Below are 18,979 nucleotides of genomic sequence, written 5' to 3'. Positions count from 1 at the left end.
CTTTAAAGAAGATCATGTGCTGTGTTTGCAAAGATCATGTATGACACCTCTTTAAACTAATTATTTATTGATAGAATTCAAATGAATAAAAAAAATTAAATTTCACATGAATTTATAAAAGTGGCTGTTTATAATAAACTTCCATAAATTTTATGCACGCATATTACTCTTACCTGACACTGATATTAAAATCATTGTTGCGGTCTCTGTGATTTGGCTAAATTTATTTTTAAGAGAAGTGTAAGGATAATACAACTTCAGCATTTGGACAGTATTCTGCACTCATTTTGAAATTGACATTTGACATCATCTGACATAAAATTAATGAATAAAATGTAATTGATCTCAGAGATATGACTGTTGTGGTTCCTGGTCATAGCAGCACCAGTTGCTGCAGTTAATGAGGTGAATTCAAATGACTTTGACATAGTCCCTTTATTTATTTTTTCCCATATTAAATGCCTATTGGCCTGCTGTGCACAGTTAAGCTGATGCCACCGGTGTGGCGGTGCCACCGGCTTGGGCCCGCCATCGCTGCTCGCAGCTTTAATTTTTTTTCTTTTTCTTTTTTTTACGACTATACAGGCATTTTTGGGGCCCTTCCCATGCTCGAAAACTCTTGAAACTTTGCACACGCATCAGAATGCGCGGCCATCAGGGCCGGGCTGAGGCTGGTACCCGGGCGTGGCAGGGGAGCTCGACAGCGCCCCCTTGAATGCGATATTTGACTTGGTCCATAAATCAAAAACGTTTGAACATATATATATGAAACTCGGTACACATATAGAGCTCATCGGGCCGAACAACTTTCGTGCTCTAAGTTATGTGTCAGCCTAACAGGAAGTGAGCTATTATGGGTTGTTCGGAAAACGCATGCTCTGGAATTTGCGATACTCCTCCTAGACGATTCACCCGATCAGCACCAAACTCGGTCAGCCTGAAGTCAAGACACTGAGGATGCTAAATTGCGAGCGACTTTTTGATATCTCAAACGGTTTGGCCGTGGCGAAGAGATGAATTTATGGCGAGAAAAGGGATACAGGAAGTGTGTTATAACTTTTGCATACATTAATTCATTTTGATGAAACTTCAGCTGTGTGTTCGTTGTAAGAGGCCGATCACATGGATATGACTTTTGTGAGTCAAAGTTATAGCGCCACCAACTGGCAGCAGGAAGTGTCACTTTTGTCCAAAGCGGGGGGTTAGTTTTATCTGCAGTCACCAAACTCGGTATATATATTGTACTTTTCGAGCCGGACAACTTTCTAATTTACAGTCATTAGCTCTGACCAACAGGAAGTCAGATAATTTGGTTGGAAGATAACAAGAAGTCGAAAGCGAGCTCTGAGTTTTTACCTTCTCCTCAAAAGCGATTCATTCAATCTTCTCCAAACTCGGAAAACATGAAGTAAATATACAGAAGATGCTAAAATGCGAACGGTTATTGGATATCTCAAACGGTCTTCCCGTAGCAAAAGCCTAAAAAAGACAAAATAAGCACACAAGTGCCTGGTTCATAAATAAGGCTATACTCCCACCTGCTGGTTATTCTATATAATCACACTTTTTTTTCTGTTTTTTTTCTTTCTGTTTTTTCAGCACTTATGCTCTCCCTTAAATGACCAGTAGAGGGCAATATTGTATAAGTTTTCAAGCAAAAAACCTTGCCTCTGTGTGTGTGTGTGTGAATGGTTTTCTAGCCTGGTGGGGACTTAAACCTGAATGCACACAGACTCATGGGGACTTCCCAATGGGTACAAAAGCTTATAAATCAAACAGAATGAGTTCTTTTAAAAATGTGAAAATGCAGAAAGTTGTGTGATGGGTAGGTTTAGGGGTAGGAGCAGTGTAGGAGGACAGAATATATGGAGTGTACAGCATAAAAACCATTACGTCTATGCTGAGTCCCCAAAAAGATAGTGAACCAGACGTGTGTGTGTGTGTGTGTGTGTGTGTGTGGAGAGAGAGGGAGGGGTGCTGATTTCTACCTTCAGCTTACTACAGTGTGTGTGTGTGTGTGTGTGTGTGTGTGTGTGTGTGTGTGTGTGTGGAGAGAGAGGGAGGGGGGCTGATTTCTACCTGCAGCTTACTACTGTATGTTTGTGTGTGTGTGGAGAGGTGGGGGGGCTGATTTCTACCTTCAGCTTACTACAGTGTGTGTGTGTGTGTGTGTGGAGAGAGAGGGAGGGGGGCTGATTTCTACCTGCAGCTTACTACTGTATGTTTGTGTGTGTGTGGAGAGGTGGGGGGGCTGATTTCTACCTTCAGCTTACTACAGTGTGTGTGTGTGTGTGTGTGTGTGTGTGTGTGTGTGTGTGTGTGTGTGTGTGTGTGTGTGTCAGTCACTTTCTCTCGATGGTAATAATTGAACAGTTACATAACATAGGCTAATACAAATGTAAAAAATAAGTTAAAAAAATAAAACAATACTTTTGAATTAAATACAGGTTTCCTGGACTTACAAAATATTGCGCTGCAAAAGATAACTTTGCACATATTTGAAAATGACCTATTATATACTATTACATTAGAATTAATCTATAATTAAATTACATCATAGGTGTGGCTTGAAACTTTTCCCCACCGTTTAGACTTTACTATGATTGTTTTGCTGAAAAATATGTTTAATCTAAATCTCACTTTGCCTCTCTCTCTCTCTCTCTCTCTCTCTCTCTCTCTCTCTCTCTCTCTCTCTCTCTCTCTCTCTCTCAGTATGTGTGTGTGTGTGTGTGTGTGTGTGTTTGGAGGGGGATGGTGCCAGCTTCATTTTGATTGTGAAAAGATTAGCTCATTGCTGTGTGCTTTGGCAAGCATTAAAGGATAAAAAAATATATTATTCTGGGTTACAATAAAATTATAGAACCAGTTAATTTGTAACAATAGAAAAAACACATTTGAGTTTCCTTTTCAAACAATGAAGTTTGTGTAACCTAAAAATAAGCAGATTAATGCCTTTTATTTGTGGACGAAAATGAGAGCAAATGATAGAGAATAACAAGAAGGTGGGAGTATAGCCTTAGTTATGAACCAGGTTGGATATGTCCTTGAGAACACCGTTTTGAAGATAAAACTATTGTTATTGCAAAACAGTGTTTCCAGCCAGTGAAGAAAAAAAAAAAAACTTTCTCCCACTGTTTAGATTACTATTTTTTTGTTTGTTTCAAATCTTGTTTCTTTCGGAATTAGACTCTGCCTCTCTGTCTGTCGTCCCCCTCCCCCCTCACTCTCCCTCTCTGAGTTTCACTCTGTTTGGGTTGTTTGTGTGTGTGTGTGTGTGTGTGTGTGTGTGTGTGTGTGTGTGTGTGTGTGTGTGTGTGTGTGTGTGTGTGTGTGTGTGTGTGTGTGTGTGTGTGTGTGTGGAGGGGGTCTCACTCTTTGTGTGTATCACCTTGTCTCTTGATTGTCATAATTTAAACCTTCATATCACAAATAACTATCACTTTAGTGTGAAAAATAAGTTTAAAAAAAACAAAAAATATACTATATCTTTAATTAAATACTGGCCTTCTGAACTTACAACATTTTGAGCTGCAAAATATACATTTGCACATAATTGAAAGTGACCCATTATATCCTAATACATAAAAAAAAAATCTATATTTAAATTTCATAATAGGTGTGGCTTGTGGTCATAGGGGTACCAGCTGCTGTGATACATGTGGCATATTAGAGCAATTTTCAAATATTCTCCTGTTTAAATGCATATTGCCTGTCGTGCACATTCTCAGCGGTATAAAAACATGCTGCATGTTTTAGAGAGGTCGACTTTGACCAGTAAATATGGCATATTCAGATGACTGTGATATCGTTATTTTAAATTTAATTACATTTAAACATTTAAAAGTGGCTGTTTATAATACACTTCCATAAAATGTATGCAGGCATATTCCTCTTACCTGACACTGATATTAAAATAATTTTTGCGGTTTCTGTGATTTGGCTTTATTTTTTATTATTTTTTATTTAAAAAAATATTGAATGCCACACATATTGAAATAAAAACAAGCATGCTTTTTGCTGCATAAAATTGGTGAACAATCACAAGCTACGGTAGGTCAAAAACACATAAAGAGAAGTGTAAGGATAATACAACATCAGCATTTGGAAAGTATTCTGCACTCATTTTGAAATTGACATTTGACATCATCTGACATAAAATTAATGAATAAAATGTAATTGATCTCATAGATGTGAGTGTTGTGGTTCCTGATCATAGCAGCACCAGTTGCTGCAGTTAATGAGGTGAATTAAAATGACTTTGACATAGTCCCTTTATTTATTTTTTCCCATATTAAATGCCTATTGGCATGCTGTGCACAGTTAAGCTGATGCCACCGGGGTGGCGGTGCCCCCGGCTTGGGCCCGTCATCGCTGCTCGCAGCTTTAATTATTATTATTATTATTATTATTATTATTATTATTATTATTAAAATGCCCATAATGAATATAATAATGTTAGCACAATGTTATCACCACAAATTCAATATTAATTATTATTTTAATACATAAAATGTACAATAAAATATTGACTGCAATGCTTTGCATTTTCCCTTAATAATAAATGGTTATTATTTAAAAATGTATTTATCTAAAAAAGGAATTAAATCATTTATTGAAATAAATATGTACAAAATATTGCAAACCAATTATCTCTATGGAAAGCAAATAAATTCTGAAGCTGTTTTTAATTATATATACACACAAGTCTTGACATGCCAAAAATGGCCACATTGGAATTCTTCCCTTATCTTTAAAGGGGGGGTGAAACACTCAGTTTCAGTCAATCTCATGTCAATCTTGAGTACCTATAGAGTAGTATTGCATCCTTCATATCTCCGAAAAGTCTTTAGTTTTATCATATTTATAAAAGAAATATGGGCTGTACCGAGTCTTTCCGGAAAAAACAGAGCGCCTGGAGGCGTATCGTGTGGGCGGAGCTAAAGAATCACAAGCGCGCAAAGCGGTGACGTCCTCAAGCGTGGAGAAACCCATCTATCTCAGCTAATACAGATAATGATCCACAATCAAATCTGAGGCTGAAATAAACTGAACAGGAGAAACAGCAACATCAGGACGTCCGTCTCTGTGGTATGTAAGTTACTGTATTTAATGGCCTCTCCACATTTCTGTGTCTTTACTCGCAGTGTATGAGGACATGATTCGGTTTATGGACTATTGTATGCGACTAGACCTTAGAAGTAGCAAGCAGAACGGTTTTGCACGTCAGACTAGTGTAACGTTATACAGAACAACAATGGAGTAACCGTTAGCGCATTTGAATGACGAAGCACGCGATCGTGTCGTTTACTGATGTTTACTCATGCGACGGTAGCCAATAGCAGAGACATTTGAAGTTGATTTACTCACCGGCATCTTCCAAAGCAGGACCGCTCTGTCAAAAACACACTACTTTGGTATGATTTGGTGAAGTCCTGTGACAGCAGTGACCGTGGAAATCCACTTTGCGACGCAACTGAAGCGATGCCTTGAAGCTTCCCGTCATTTCTGCGTTCAAATCGGTTCAAATGCAGCGCTGCCTTCCCGGGGCGCGACATAAGTGTTCACGGAGGACTGGATCTGCACCTGAGAGACTGTTTACAGCGTGCATTTCCTCTCTCTCCCTCTAGTTACGCGCGCGCGCACCCTTCCGGGAGAAGAGCCCGTACAGCCCATACAAGGACCTTCCGCTCTATTTAACGTCAATTAGACCCATACTCGAAAAAAACTCGCCGAAACTCGTGAGAAACCGGAAGGAGTATTTTTAACACAGAAATACTCCATCAAACGTCCAACATTAGTTTTTGAAACTTTGTCTATGTTTAGGATGGGAATCCAAGTCTTTAAAGGTGTAAAAAGCTCAGTATGCATGAAACAGCATTTCACCCCCCTTTAAGCATAAATATCTCCTTGCCATACCCTCCATTACATGGTCTGATAACTTGCTCAAAGTAGCCACATAACCCGAGGGTGGTGACCAGGCCTGTATGAACCTGTAGAGTGAATATTTCATTCCAAGCCCTTAACAAAACTCTGTTCTACACTTTGGCTGGGATGCCTTTGACTACAACAGGCATGCATCCAAATCCTAAATGTCCGGAAGCTATATGTAATCCTGTGGAATTCCTTTAGCAAAAGCGTTGTGATTATTAGTACTGGCTAAAGGCATCTGCAAAGCCTTTCTCGTCTTGGAATAAATTCCACCAAAGAAGGATTTGGGTGGGCCGATCCTTTCAAACACTGTCGATACTGACATGGACCTAAACAAAGCCTTAATCATGGCGTCTCACAGGCATTCTTAAATTAATCATGTGAACCTCTTGTCTCCCTCCTTGGGTGATGTTCCAGCCCAATCTGAGATTATTAAACATTAATCGAGTCATGGCAAGCAACATAATAAGACGTTCCCTAAGGCTGGCCCTTCTGATGCATGGAAACTGTTCTGAACTGGGTGGTGGGGTTGACGTCTAGTATAACACTGCTATGAGTCAGTGATCAAGAACATAGGCTTGGATCCTCTGTCCAAAACAATCCCAATGCTGCCGGCAGAGCGGAGACCATTCGTAGGATTTATCATCAAATATTTACACATATCGACGTATTGACCCTGTGGGTCCCTGCGCCTCTATTGAACATTACAACAGACCGCAATGCGTATGATGATGGAGGGGTTTGACAGCTTGTGCAATACTGGATAAGACTGGAAACATATGTGCTGATCACACAGTATGTGATGTAAAGCGCTGTGTGGACTCTACTGGGAGAACAGCAGAAAAAAACATCAATATATGGTATAACAAACCAACCACTGGGAAAAGAAACAAGACGGACCAAGATAGAAAGACAGAGAGTTACGCCGCATTCACACTGGGCTTTGGCGTTAACGCTTGAAAGAGGGCGTGGCTGAAGCTTCGTGTTGATGCGACCATCACCGTGACAACAGACAATCACACGTCTGCTCTAGGGTTGCAAGAACACAATTGGCTAGCATCTGCTCTAAAGTATTTGCATAGGGCGATCTGATTGGATGATGCCTGTGTTAGCACTTGAAAAGCTGAGAAATCGTCAACTTCTGCCGCTTGTAGCGCGAGTGACGCGACAGAATCCACAATTCAGTTCGGCAACGCATGAAGTCACCCATTCAAAATGAGAAACGTTAACGTCGGTGCCCCATGTGACTGCAGCGTTAGAGGCAAACGGGGAAAAAAGCAGGAAAATAGATATGAAACTGCCTCTTTTCTAAAAGCGTTAGCATTTTTAATGGCCCGAGAAACCATGTGATCAAGTATCAGCTATCAAACGGAATTATAATAACAGCGATGGGATTATAATGAAAATATACAGATTGAAAATTACTAATTAAAATATATCTGAATATACCGATAAAATATTGTTATCCGTATATATTTTTTCATTCATTAATATCAGATGATAGAATATTTAATTGTGCATGTTAATTTCTCTTATTTTAAAAAAAACTGCAGTCACCTCACTTTAATAACATTAATAAATGTAATAAAAAACATATTTAGCAAATTCCAAAAATAAGATTCCTTTTCTCACTGTACATTATTGTGATGCCTAAAATCATCTTGTAATTTTTTTTAATTTAATTTTAGGCATTTTTAGCATTTTCAATTAATAATAGGGATAATATTGTCGTTATTTTTGAAAATTACATTTCATTTAACTTTAATTAACAAAAACAGTAGAGAAATATTCATTGAGCAGACAAAATCAAACTAAACAAAATTATTTGACTTGATTCCAATGTATTTTAACGAGAACAATGAGACGAAGGGAAAAATGGTGAAGATTATTTTTTGTACTCTTCAACCTTGAGGAAAGAGTATTTTGTCATGGAAAACATGTCTGACAGATTTCTTATCTGTAATAAACATCTAGAGCACTTACCTGCAGCGTTGTGTCAAAGACCACTAGCTTGGAGCTGGTTGGGACGATGTCATAGCACTTATGTAGCTTCATAAAACGCATGTAAATGTCACTCTCGGATTGTTCAACAGCTGTAAAGACACCAATAAACGAAAACACGGTCAATCTGAGAGCAAAGTGAGATGTAAGTACATGTCAAAAAGTTGTTGTTAAGTGTTTCACGCGGAGCGCTCAGCGATATTTATCAGTCGCAGAGAACTGAAGAACGTTCAACATTGTGTATAACGCAGCACTCATTACTGTCACTTTTTAGCCATCTGTCCAATCACAGCGGAAGGGCGGGACAAATAGGGGAATATCCTATCTGTCCGCTTAAGTGGCAGACGCAACATATGCACATATCCGATTCATATCCGATTTATTGATTTATATATATAGGCCGTAAACCACTCTGAGAATATTAGAATCTATGTGTTTTTTCCTGCTTACACGTCCATTGGTCATCCGATCTGTGCCACATGGGAGGAAAAAAATTGGTTCGTAATTGGGTCACTTGAACCATGTAATGTAAATGCGCCATTAGAACAGTTGTTTTTAAACTTTGTGATGTCAAGGGCCCAATAGGATCCAACTTATGAGGGGACACCTTTCCTAAAATATAACTAATGGCAACTATATAATTCAATGCAAGACTCACAGTGTGAAGAAAATATCAAGCCACATTATAAAGATAAAGTACATTAAACATTACATTTGTAATGTAATTTGTTTTGTAATGTAATTTGACATATTTATTATGTGTTTTTATATTAAATGTAGCTTTATCAAATCGTTATAATATATTTATAACATTTATACAGTGTAAAGAAAATATTAAACTGTCATTGCTGTTGCTTTTATATTGTAATTGTACTAAAGCCAAAGTAAATTATTCTAATACTATCAGGAGAATACCTAACAAACACCACCCACACACACACACACACACACACACACACAAAAGACTAATAGATCTGGCGGGCATGACACAAATGGGTGACATGAACCCACTGAACTGTGGACTCTGATGTCTCTCTCTTGTTGTTCCTTTTCAGCAGCATCCGGCCTAATGTCTCCAGTTGCCATGGTAATTCTTACAGTAGTATTCTTAGACACTGAACTGTTTCTTCAGCAGCTGTCTAGACTAAAAACAACACTGAAGTGAAAGCAGTCTAGGAGAGCTGGGGCATTTCAACAAACATTGACAAAAAGCCCCAGCTCTCATTGACGTCGGCCGACGGCCGTACAACGCTTGATTGACAGTTTCCAGTCTGTTATGAGAAAGCTTTCTCTGAAGCACTGCTTTAAGAAAGTTAACATCTGATCCACAACCCTGTCCGGCTACGGTGTATTTTCAGTAAGTAATCGACCTCAACAGTTCTTTCACTATGTTGGGCCACAAAAAGCTGACAGTACAATGCGTGTTGACTCATTCAGTGGTGTTCAAAGTATTTCTCACCACCGCTTCAGCTCTGTGCAGTTTAACACTACTGGCTATTGTCAAAGAAGCTGTTAGCTCATGGAAACAATTAAAATAGAACAGCCCGGCTGCTGCTGCTGCTCTGGAGGAAACTTTACTGAGTGGATTTGAAAAATAAAAGCAGAACATAGAGAGAATGTGTACTTTCTGATACTTTTAATATGCCAAGACAACATAAGTGTACATAAAAAGTAAACCCTGCAAAGAGTGGGTTAATTTTAAAATGGACGTAATTTAAAATCTTACATACCAATAGTAAAGCACAAATATTATCGCGATTTATTGGATGGGAGGCACGCTACAATGTTGCATTCATTTATCAACTGAAATCAGGATGACTAATCGATTCTTGGGATTTAAGTTAAAATGAGAATTGATTAACATTTACATTTTATGTTTATTTATTTGGCAGGCGCTTTTATCCCACATCGATTAACTTGTAACTCACAGTAGGTCTGTTTATTAAGTTTTATAATATGGACAAAATTAATGAGATTTTAAAATAAATGGAAACTTCCGGAACCCAACTTAAAACGTGCAAATAAGGGGTTTTGCTTTTGAAAATGTCAGTATTTGCTTCATATTTCATTATGAGAACAACAACAACACACCCATTTTAGAGCGGGATTTGTCATTATCATATTTTATACAAAACAAATGATTATCCACAAATAAGCCCAAACAAATGACAAAAGAAAAGCTACTCAGAAAGTCTGAGTGTTTGGATCTACCACAACCAGAGGCATGACACTTTGGCCGATGTCCACCGGGGCTATTCAAAGAACTGAATCACTGCAGAATGAATCTTTTGTTTGTTGAAAACATTCTAGCTTTCACATGCTATCAGAGCAACACGCCAGACCACGCCGGAACGCACTATAACCATACTCAAACTATAAGCATAAATATAAGCATACTCCAAACCAATGACTTCAGACATCTTTTAATGAAGGTCTTTTGACATTATTCATTATTACAATAACCTGCAAAGCAGAGTTTTAAAACATGATTTTAAAGGATTGGGTCACTCAGAAATCACACATTTTTGTGCACTTTTTCCGGAAAAAAGTATTTTTTTCCATTAATTTCTCCCATAAAGATATTGGGGGGGGGGAGTATTTTATCAAGTATTTGATAAAATAAGCCATAAACCAAGCCAACCAGCTATGAGGTGAATCAGAAGATTACAAACTTTGATTTGAAGCTAAAACATATTTGAAAATTGGACGAAATACAAGGTACAAAACTGCACTGCACTGTAAAAAATATTGTTGGTTTAACTTAAAAAGGTAAGTAACCTGGTTGCCTTAAAATTTTGATTTTATTGAAATTTAAAAATTTGAATTGATACACTGAACGAAATTGGTTTAATAAATAGAAAATCTAAATATTATTATATCTGAACCACATAAAACATTTGATAAATCATGAAAATAGCACAATTTCACTGCATCATCACAAATAAAACACACACAATTACCCAATATGCTTACAAAATCTTTGAATAATATTTGAATAAATTTTGTCAATTCTTAAAAATGTTCATTATATTAACAAATTATTATAATTATTATTTTATTTCAATGAACTCAAAATTAAGGGCAACCAGGTAACTTCTTTTTGAAATAAGTGTGTCTTTTACAGTGTGGGTACTTTTTCTGTATTTTAAATAAATCTAAAATAAAATATAATATAAATATTAAATGAAAAAACAAAAAATTAAAAGGCAAACTTACAAAACAATCAAAATGCTTACGTACTAAAATGAATAAAAATAAAACTGAAATAAAAATAAATCACAGCTGAAAAGAAATATTAAAAAAATTATAAAAAAAACAACACAACCACATTAAAATGACTAAATCTAAGACTAAAATTAAGATGGAAAATAAAAGCTAATTCAAAATATAAATAAATACCATAATAATATATAAACAATACTAAAGTAATGCTGGCTTGTGTGAAAAATAGTTTATGATTAAGTTGAACTGGAGAACTCATTTTATCTCAATCACTTTCAGAACTGGAACAACCAATTGAAAAAGATTATACTCAAAAGAAAGATTAATTTAAACATATTTTCCATGTTAATTGGAGTTTTTTGTACCAACCAGCCGGAACGGCGATTCACAACGATTCTATTTTACTAATGGTTTTTATTTCTGCTGTGTTGTGGCTGGAACAACATACAAAGTATGACAAGTGCAGAGTATGTGGTTTATTTCATGTAAAAACTATTTGAAGTGAATTTAAATATCGTGACCTTTATGTACAAGTCTGACTGAAAGCAACAGATCTTGAAAATAAATTAAAGGAAACAACAAAAGTTCAGACTATTAAAGGGATAGTTCACCCCCAAAATGAAAATTTGATGTTTATCTGCTTACCCTCAGGGCATTCAAGAAGTAGGTGTGTTTGGGGCACTTAAAGCGCTTTACATATTGAAGGGGGGAATCTCCTCAACCACCACCAATGTGCAGCATCCACCTGAAAGATGCGACGGCAGCCATATTGCGCCAGAACGCTCACCACACACCAGCTGATTGGTGGAGAGGAGACAGACTGATGAAGTCAGTGGACAGCGACCAGTGGGCAAATTTGGCCAGGATACCAGGGATACACACCTACTCTTTATCGAAGGACATCTTGGGATTTTTAATGACCATAGAGTCAGGACCTCGGTTTAGCTTCTCATCCGAAGGACGGGTAGTTTAACTCCAAACATTGCTCGTTTAATGCATGTCCATGGGGTGTTTTCTATGTGAGCCACTATGAGAGTAAAAAACACACAGACATACAAATCCATATTAAACCCTGTGGCTCGTGGTGACACATTGATGTCATAAGACACGAAACGATCGGTTTCTGTGAGAAACCCAACAGTATTTATGGTATTTGTTTTACCTCATATCAGACGTATCTCATACACTATTCCCAATGTCATTACTTCCGTCGAAGAAGGTCAAAAACCCGGCGTGATCATAGATATGTATACATAGATTCATCATTCGACTAAGCCGCGCAAGCATTAATGGGGGGAATCTATGTACATATATCTGTGATCACGTCACATGAGATTCTGACCTTCTTCAATGGAAGTAATGACGTTGGGAATATTAGAGGAGATTTGTCTGCTATGAGGTGAAAAAATAACATAAATACTGTTGGGTTTCTCGCAGAAACCGATCGTTTTGTGTCTTAAGACATCAATGTGTCGCTACAAGCCACAGGGTTTTTAATATGGATTCGTATGTATGTGTTTTTTACTGACTCTCATAGAAAACACCCCATTGACATGCATTATACGAGCAACCGTTGGATTTAAACATCTTCTTTTGTGTTCTACTGAAGAAACAAACACACTTAAATATTGGATGCCCTGGGGGTAAGCAGATAAACATAAAATTTTCATTTTTGGGTGAACTATCCCTTTAACTCAAGGTGAACAAAAAGGTGAAGTATGATAAAATAGTTTCAGGCATTTTAATCATGCTAAAATAAAATGGTGTAAGATTTAGGAATTCGATATTGTCGTTGCGAATGTAGAGAGAGCCCACCCACACGCTCTTTTGACAGGCTGTGATTTTTGAATGATCGATCTCAAGTCGAGTCTGGTTTGCTGCTGAAAATCATGTCGCATCGGGTCTGGTTAGGACACGGCGTTAGGCTGTTAATTTTTTTTTTCAAAGCTGCAACAGAACTAAAAAGCACAGCATCAACTGCCGTACTCTGCCATATGTAAACGCCGCCCCTGAGTGCACACCAACACAAACTCATCTAAAAACTAATCTAAAAACACCAGCCTGAGGTTTTACACTACAGAGATGGATATCTGTTTGCGCATTGATGTTAAGTGTGGGAGAAGGTTTAGAGGACCGGCGGTGCCTCGAGGAAAAACCTCGACCTCAGCATGAGAGTGCAGATCTGCAGCCTGCACGACCTGCTCTTCTGGAAGGCGTCTGCTCTGTTTGCCCTAAAAGGTACAACAGTTGAAAAAACAGCAGCAAAAGTCTTTATAAATAAAGGCAAGACTTGCACTGCAAATGCCAGATCAGTGTGGTATGCTCGCATCATATTGTTGGGAATACCTTGCCGGAGGCGAAAGCACTTCAGAGGAAAACAGGGCTGGTTCAGGAGAGGTTCATAGCCTTCGCACAGCATTCCTTGTTAAGTCTAGTTATGATTATGGGGACTGATTCTTTATCAAAACTACTTTTAAAAAATCCATTCAGGTGAAAGAATTTAAAATAATCAAAGATATTTGATATTTGAAATTGAACAAAGACATTTGTTTTACTGTTTCCAAACCCCCCTTCATATTATCAGTGGGGCCATTTAGAATTCCTAAAGACAAAGAGCCAAATGAGAGGCTAAAGGCCAAATGGGTGCCACACCTGTAGTACAGTGGGGGAAGTTTGGTCTGATTGGTCAGTTTGAATGTCTCAGGGTTTCAGTCCATTATTTCCGTCGTTAGTATAAGTTGCAGTGAGTGGTTATAGAAAAGAAATGTACAGTTTTCTACCATCTTGCTGATAACGTTTCTTTAGTCGTTCGGCAACCCTGCAGTCAGAACCAGTGCAGGCGATCCACCCTTACACAGGTACACATTATTAAAATGCATTTATTAATTTAATAAAAATGTATTAATCACATTAATAAAAAATGCTTTAAATGACTAAGCAGCACCGAAAAGAACATACACCGTCAGCCATAACATTATGAGCTTCCTGATATTTGTGTTGGTCCCCCATTTTGCTGCCAAAACAGCCCTGACCCATTGAGGCATGGACTCTTCTAAATCCCTAAAGGTGTGCTGTGGGATCTGGCAACAATATGTTAGCAGCAGATCCTTTAAGTCCTTTAAGTTTTGAGGTGGTTTGGACTTGTTTGTTCAGCACATCCCACAGATGTTCGATTGAGATCTGGGGAATTTGGCGGCCGAGTCAACACCTCAAACTCGTTGTTGTGCTCCCCAAACCATTTTTGCTTTGTGGTAGGGTGTATTATCCTCCTGAAAGAGGCCACAGCCACCAGGGAATACCGTTTCCATGAAAAGCTTTACATGGTCTGCAGAAATGCTTAGGTAGGTGGTATGTGTCAAAGTAACCTCCACATAGATGGCAGGACCCAAGGTTTCCCAGCAGAACATTGCCCAAAGCCAGCTTGCCTTCCCAAAGTCATCATGGTGCCATGTGTTCCCGAGGTAAGCCACACACCCGGCCATCCATGTGATGTAAAAGAAAACATGAATTATCAGACCAGGCCACCTTCTTTCATTACTCTCTCTGTGGTTCAGTTTTGATGCTCACGTCACGTTGTCGCTTTTGGCAGTGGACAGGGGTCAGCATGAACATTCTGACTAGTCTGCGGCTATGCAGCCCCATATGCAACAAACTGTGATGCACTGATTCTGACACCATTCTATCAAACCAGCATTAACTTCTTCAGCAATTAGAGCTACAGTAGCTCTTGTTTGATCGGACCACACGGGCCAGCCATGTGCATCAAAAAGCCTTGGCCACCCATGACCTTGTCGCTCTTCATCACTGTTCCTTCCTTGGACCATGGCCAATTTTGATAGATACTAACCACTGCAGACCAGGAACACCCCACAAGAGCAGCAGTTTTGGAGATGCTCTGGCCAAGTCGTCTAGCTAACACAATTTAGCCCTTGTCAAACTTGTTAAAATCCTTACACTTGCCCATTTGAGGACAAAATGTTCACTTGCTGCCAAATATATCCCAACCAATAACACGTGTCGTAATGATGTTTACGTTGACTAAATTGTTACAAAAGATTTCAAATAAATGTTTTTCTTTTGAACTTTCAATTCACAATCCTTTTCCACACAAAAAATTAAGCAGCACAATTGTTTTCAACATTGATGATAATAATAATAATAATAATAATAAAAATTCTTGAGCACCAAATCTGCATGTTAGAATTATTTCTGAAGGATCATGTGACACTGAAGCCTGCAGTAATGATCACATGAATAAATTATATTTTAAAATATATTCAAATAGATGTGTGTGTGTGTGTGTGTGTGTGTGTGTGTGTGTGTGTGTGTGTGTGTGTGTCTGTGTGTGTGTGTGTGTGTGTGTGTGTGTGTGTGTGTGTGTGTGTGTGTGTGTGTGTGTGTGTGTGTGTGTGTGTGTCAACAACAACAAAAGTGGTAAAATTGACCAGTGGCAGGTTATTTTTACATCCTACATCAGATTAAAAGTTTGTGCATATTAAAGCCTGACTGGGTTTCCTTACTTCAATCATTAGCATTGTTTAAGTGATAATAATCTGTCTGCAAATGGAATAAATATATTTTGGGCATTACCCTCACCCCTGAGGGACTCCTTGACGTGGGTGAGGCGTCACCAGCCAATAGCATCACCCGACGCATCTACACCCAACAGGTTAGAATGACGAATGGGGATCCCGATACATTAGGCTACTGGGATCTCCAGTGATTCCTACCAAGCTGTTGGATCTGAAACCTTGACACCTTGTATAAAAACGCCATGCCATTAATGCGCCAAAAATGGCCAGGTGACGAGACGAAAATCGGCATCGCGTGATTATACGCGGGTTAGATTATGAATGAGATTAAAATAGACTATCCCTCTAAGTGCGAGGAATAAATTATGTCAGCAAAGAACATCACAATGTCAAGAACATCGAAGCTGCTGAGCCAACCGGTTCAGAAAACGAACAATCACGACGCGAGAGACATTTATTTTCCAAAGAGGCTTACCTTCATCCTCGAGATCGAGTTTCTCCAGCATGTCTTCAGATAAACCGTGGACCTGAAGACAGAGTGACAAGAGTCAAGCACAGAGGAGGAGATCACAGGCTGCCCTCCCGTCGCGCCGTCCACACACACACACACACACACACACACGCTGGCAGACGGTGAGGAGACCGGTGAGATCGGAAGTTGGCTGTCAGAGTTTAATAAAGATACAGTAGACGATAAACGGCAGTATTGCAGACCGAACGGGGGCTCGGGGGAGAAATATACTAAGAGCTCATGTTTTCGGGTCCATTGGTCATTGTGGGGACAGTCGGTGTGTTTGCAGGCGTGCTCCGTTTGTGTACCCGTACATCCAATCTAAAGTCAGTGATGAGAGACCCTCCCCCTCCGGCTTTTTGCAAATGGACTGCTCCAGTTTGCTGCAGTCGCGAGGAGACAACGGTCTGACAGGGAGTGTTTTAAATCAACTATGTCGCTACTCATTTCTTGTTATGAGCAGTAGTGCGAACTGCGAATATAAAAGCGAGTGGAGCCAGGCTGTCAAAACTGGCTGTTGGGTGGGGACTTTGATTCATCCTAGTGAATTGAATCTTTCGAATCTGTTCACCAAAAAGATTCATTCACTGATGACTGAATCATACAGTGACTCTTTCTGCAGGTTAATTATTTACGCCAAATGTCTCTCTCAAAACACTTATTTGTTCAGTAAAGGAGGTGTATTCATTCAGTATGTCCAACCAATAAAATGCTATACAACAACCCGCTCTAAAAAGCTATTTGTTCGTGATATAAGCGCAGATGAGAATGAATCACTGAACTAAAAGATTCGTTCAAAAACACTGATTTGTTCATATTAAAAAAGGTGCTCTATTTTAATGATCTGAGCACATGGTCTAAAGTGGCACAGTGCTCTCGTGTCCGAATCCACTTTTGCTAGTTTAACAATGGGAAAAACGATCGTGGTCCAAGGCTAGTCACATATAGCCTAGCCTATACGTGCAAACCAAGTCCCATTTCCTTTAAAAGCCAGCTGTGCTTTCACCATGCCGGATTTGCTATACATGGTGCAATTTGCAAGCGGAAAGACTGAAAGCTCGAGGAATCTTATTTCTTCCTTGAAGCTTTGTGCACCTGCCTAAAGGCGCATAACGTGCCCTTTTAATAACACAAAAATAGGCTACTGCATTCATATTTTAGTTCACAAAAATAATATCAATGACAGTCGATTTCAGTTGTCTCAAAATAGCAATGCGCCAACAATGCTCATGGACACTCCTTGTTTTCAGACCAGAACACATGGGTTAATTTCTATTTAAACAACGGGGATGCTGGATGTGAAAATGATAACTGCGTCGGGCTGAAACCAGCAAAATAAGACTTAAACCTGCAGGGAATTTACAAGTAGACTACTTCACATAATAAACAAAAAAAAAGATTTAATGATCTGGCACAGAATGAGGAGGGGAAATAAATAATTGATAGAAGAAACATTTAAACACTGCTAACTTCCACTACTTGGACATTTTTAATCATATTAGGAAATTCCCCTTCTAATAGGCATGAAAAGTTTATTTAAATTACTTATTTACATTAAATGTGTGATGTGTAATGGAGTGAAAATTTTAGTGGCATTAGAATAAATTTATGGTATTTTTGAATGATTTTTCTTATGTCTAAACTGTATTTGTACGTCTGTGTCCAAATTTAAATTACCACTATACACTTTGACATTCCGTGACACTCTTTCTTGACCTTTTGAGTATTTTTTCCATCTTTCTTTCCCTGTAATGGCCCTCCTTGGACTTATAGAATGGAACCAATTTAACATACATGCTATAAACCTATAGAAATGGTCCAGCTCTATTGCCATATTTTTTCACACAACTGGATGTGGCCTTTCCCAGAGTCACATCTGGCATGGAGGGTAATTAAATGAACTGTGCCCAAATTCCTGCCTGATCGGTGGGTGTGGCTGTCTGAAAAAAAAAAAAAAACTTGAGCCCTTGTGAGAAAAACAATCTCCCAATGAATACAACAGAAGTAAACAAACGCATAACAGCCGTGAGAAAATGTTAGTTTGCAAATCTGAGGAATAAAAAAAAGTAGTAACTCAATGTTAGACTGAGAGTGAGCAACATTTATTTATCAGACAGCAGAGAACATTGAAGGTGTCTGACTGTATATTAATCCATATGAGACCCACACTCATCAAATGGTACACAAGGAGAATTGCTGAAAATGCTTTTTCATGGGTTCTTAAAGATAAACAGACATTATTGCACTGCAATGAGTAGAAGATGTTTAAGTGCTAATTAACAATACTGTGATTATATTAATAATACTTATTATATTATATATTAATTATTATTATTTACTGCTGTATATAGGCAACGGTAAGCGAATGAGGTGAGAGAAGGAGTAAAGATACAGTTGATTACACATCTGCCGAGTGCAGCCTTGGACCTCAGCTTAGATTAGCGGGCAGGAGGCAAGGACAACAGCATTGCAGATGGTGACTGCTGTATTGATTTTGGCTTGTGAACGTGATAAACGGTCAGTGGGTTGAGTCGTAAAAATCAGATTAGATCCATCGACAGGAACTTGCAAGTTGTGAAAGTATTGTGCAACTGCTGTAAGGAAAGTGTTGGTTTTTGTTGGTTTAAAGGTCCCGTTCTTCGCGATTCCATATTTCAAACTTTAGTTAGTGTGTAATGTTGCTGTTAGAGCATAAATAATACCTGTAAAATTATAAAGCTCAAAGTTCAATGCCAAGCGAGATAACAGAAGTTCCCTTTCAAAGCCTACAGCGAACGGCCGGTTT

The 18,979-nt window shown here is 38.5% G+C and overlaps 1 protein-coding gene across 2 annotated transcripts in view; it reads right to left on the bottom strand.

The window, feature by feature from the left end:
* prkag2a (protein kinase, AMP-activated, gamma 2 non-catalytic subunit a) overlaps positions 1-18,979 on the bottom strand; it is a 126,550-nt gene that overhangs the window by 61,561 nt on the left and 46,010 nt on the right. For both annotated transcript variants that reach the window (XM_067435661.1, XM_067435662.1), the window contains 2 exons: positions 16,159-16,210; positions 7,912-8,021 (listed from right to left, as the gene is read on the bottom strand). In XM_067435661.1, the coding sequence (XP_067291762.1) occupies positions 7,912-8,021; positions 16,159-16,210 (162 nt within the window). The remainder of the gene's footprint in view (positions 1-7,911; positions 8,022-16,158; positions 16,211-18,979) is intronic.

Source organism: Pseudorasbora parva, chromosome 24 (genome assembly GCF_024679245.1).
Source record: "Pseudorasbora parva isolate DD20220531a chromosome 24, ASM2467924v1, whole genome shotgun sequence".
In the NCBI taxonomy this organism is placed as follows: Eukaryota; Metazoa; Chordata; class Actinopteri; order Cypriniformes; family Gobionidae; genus Pseudorasbora; species Pseudorasbora parva.
Note: the sequence above shows the minus strand (reverse complement) of the source record. Positions and strands in the feature narration are given on the sequence as shown.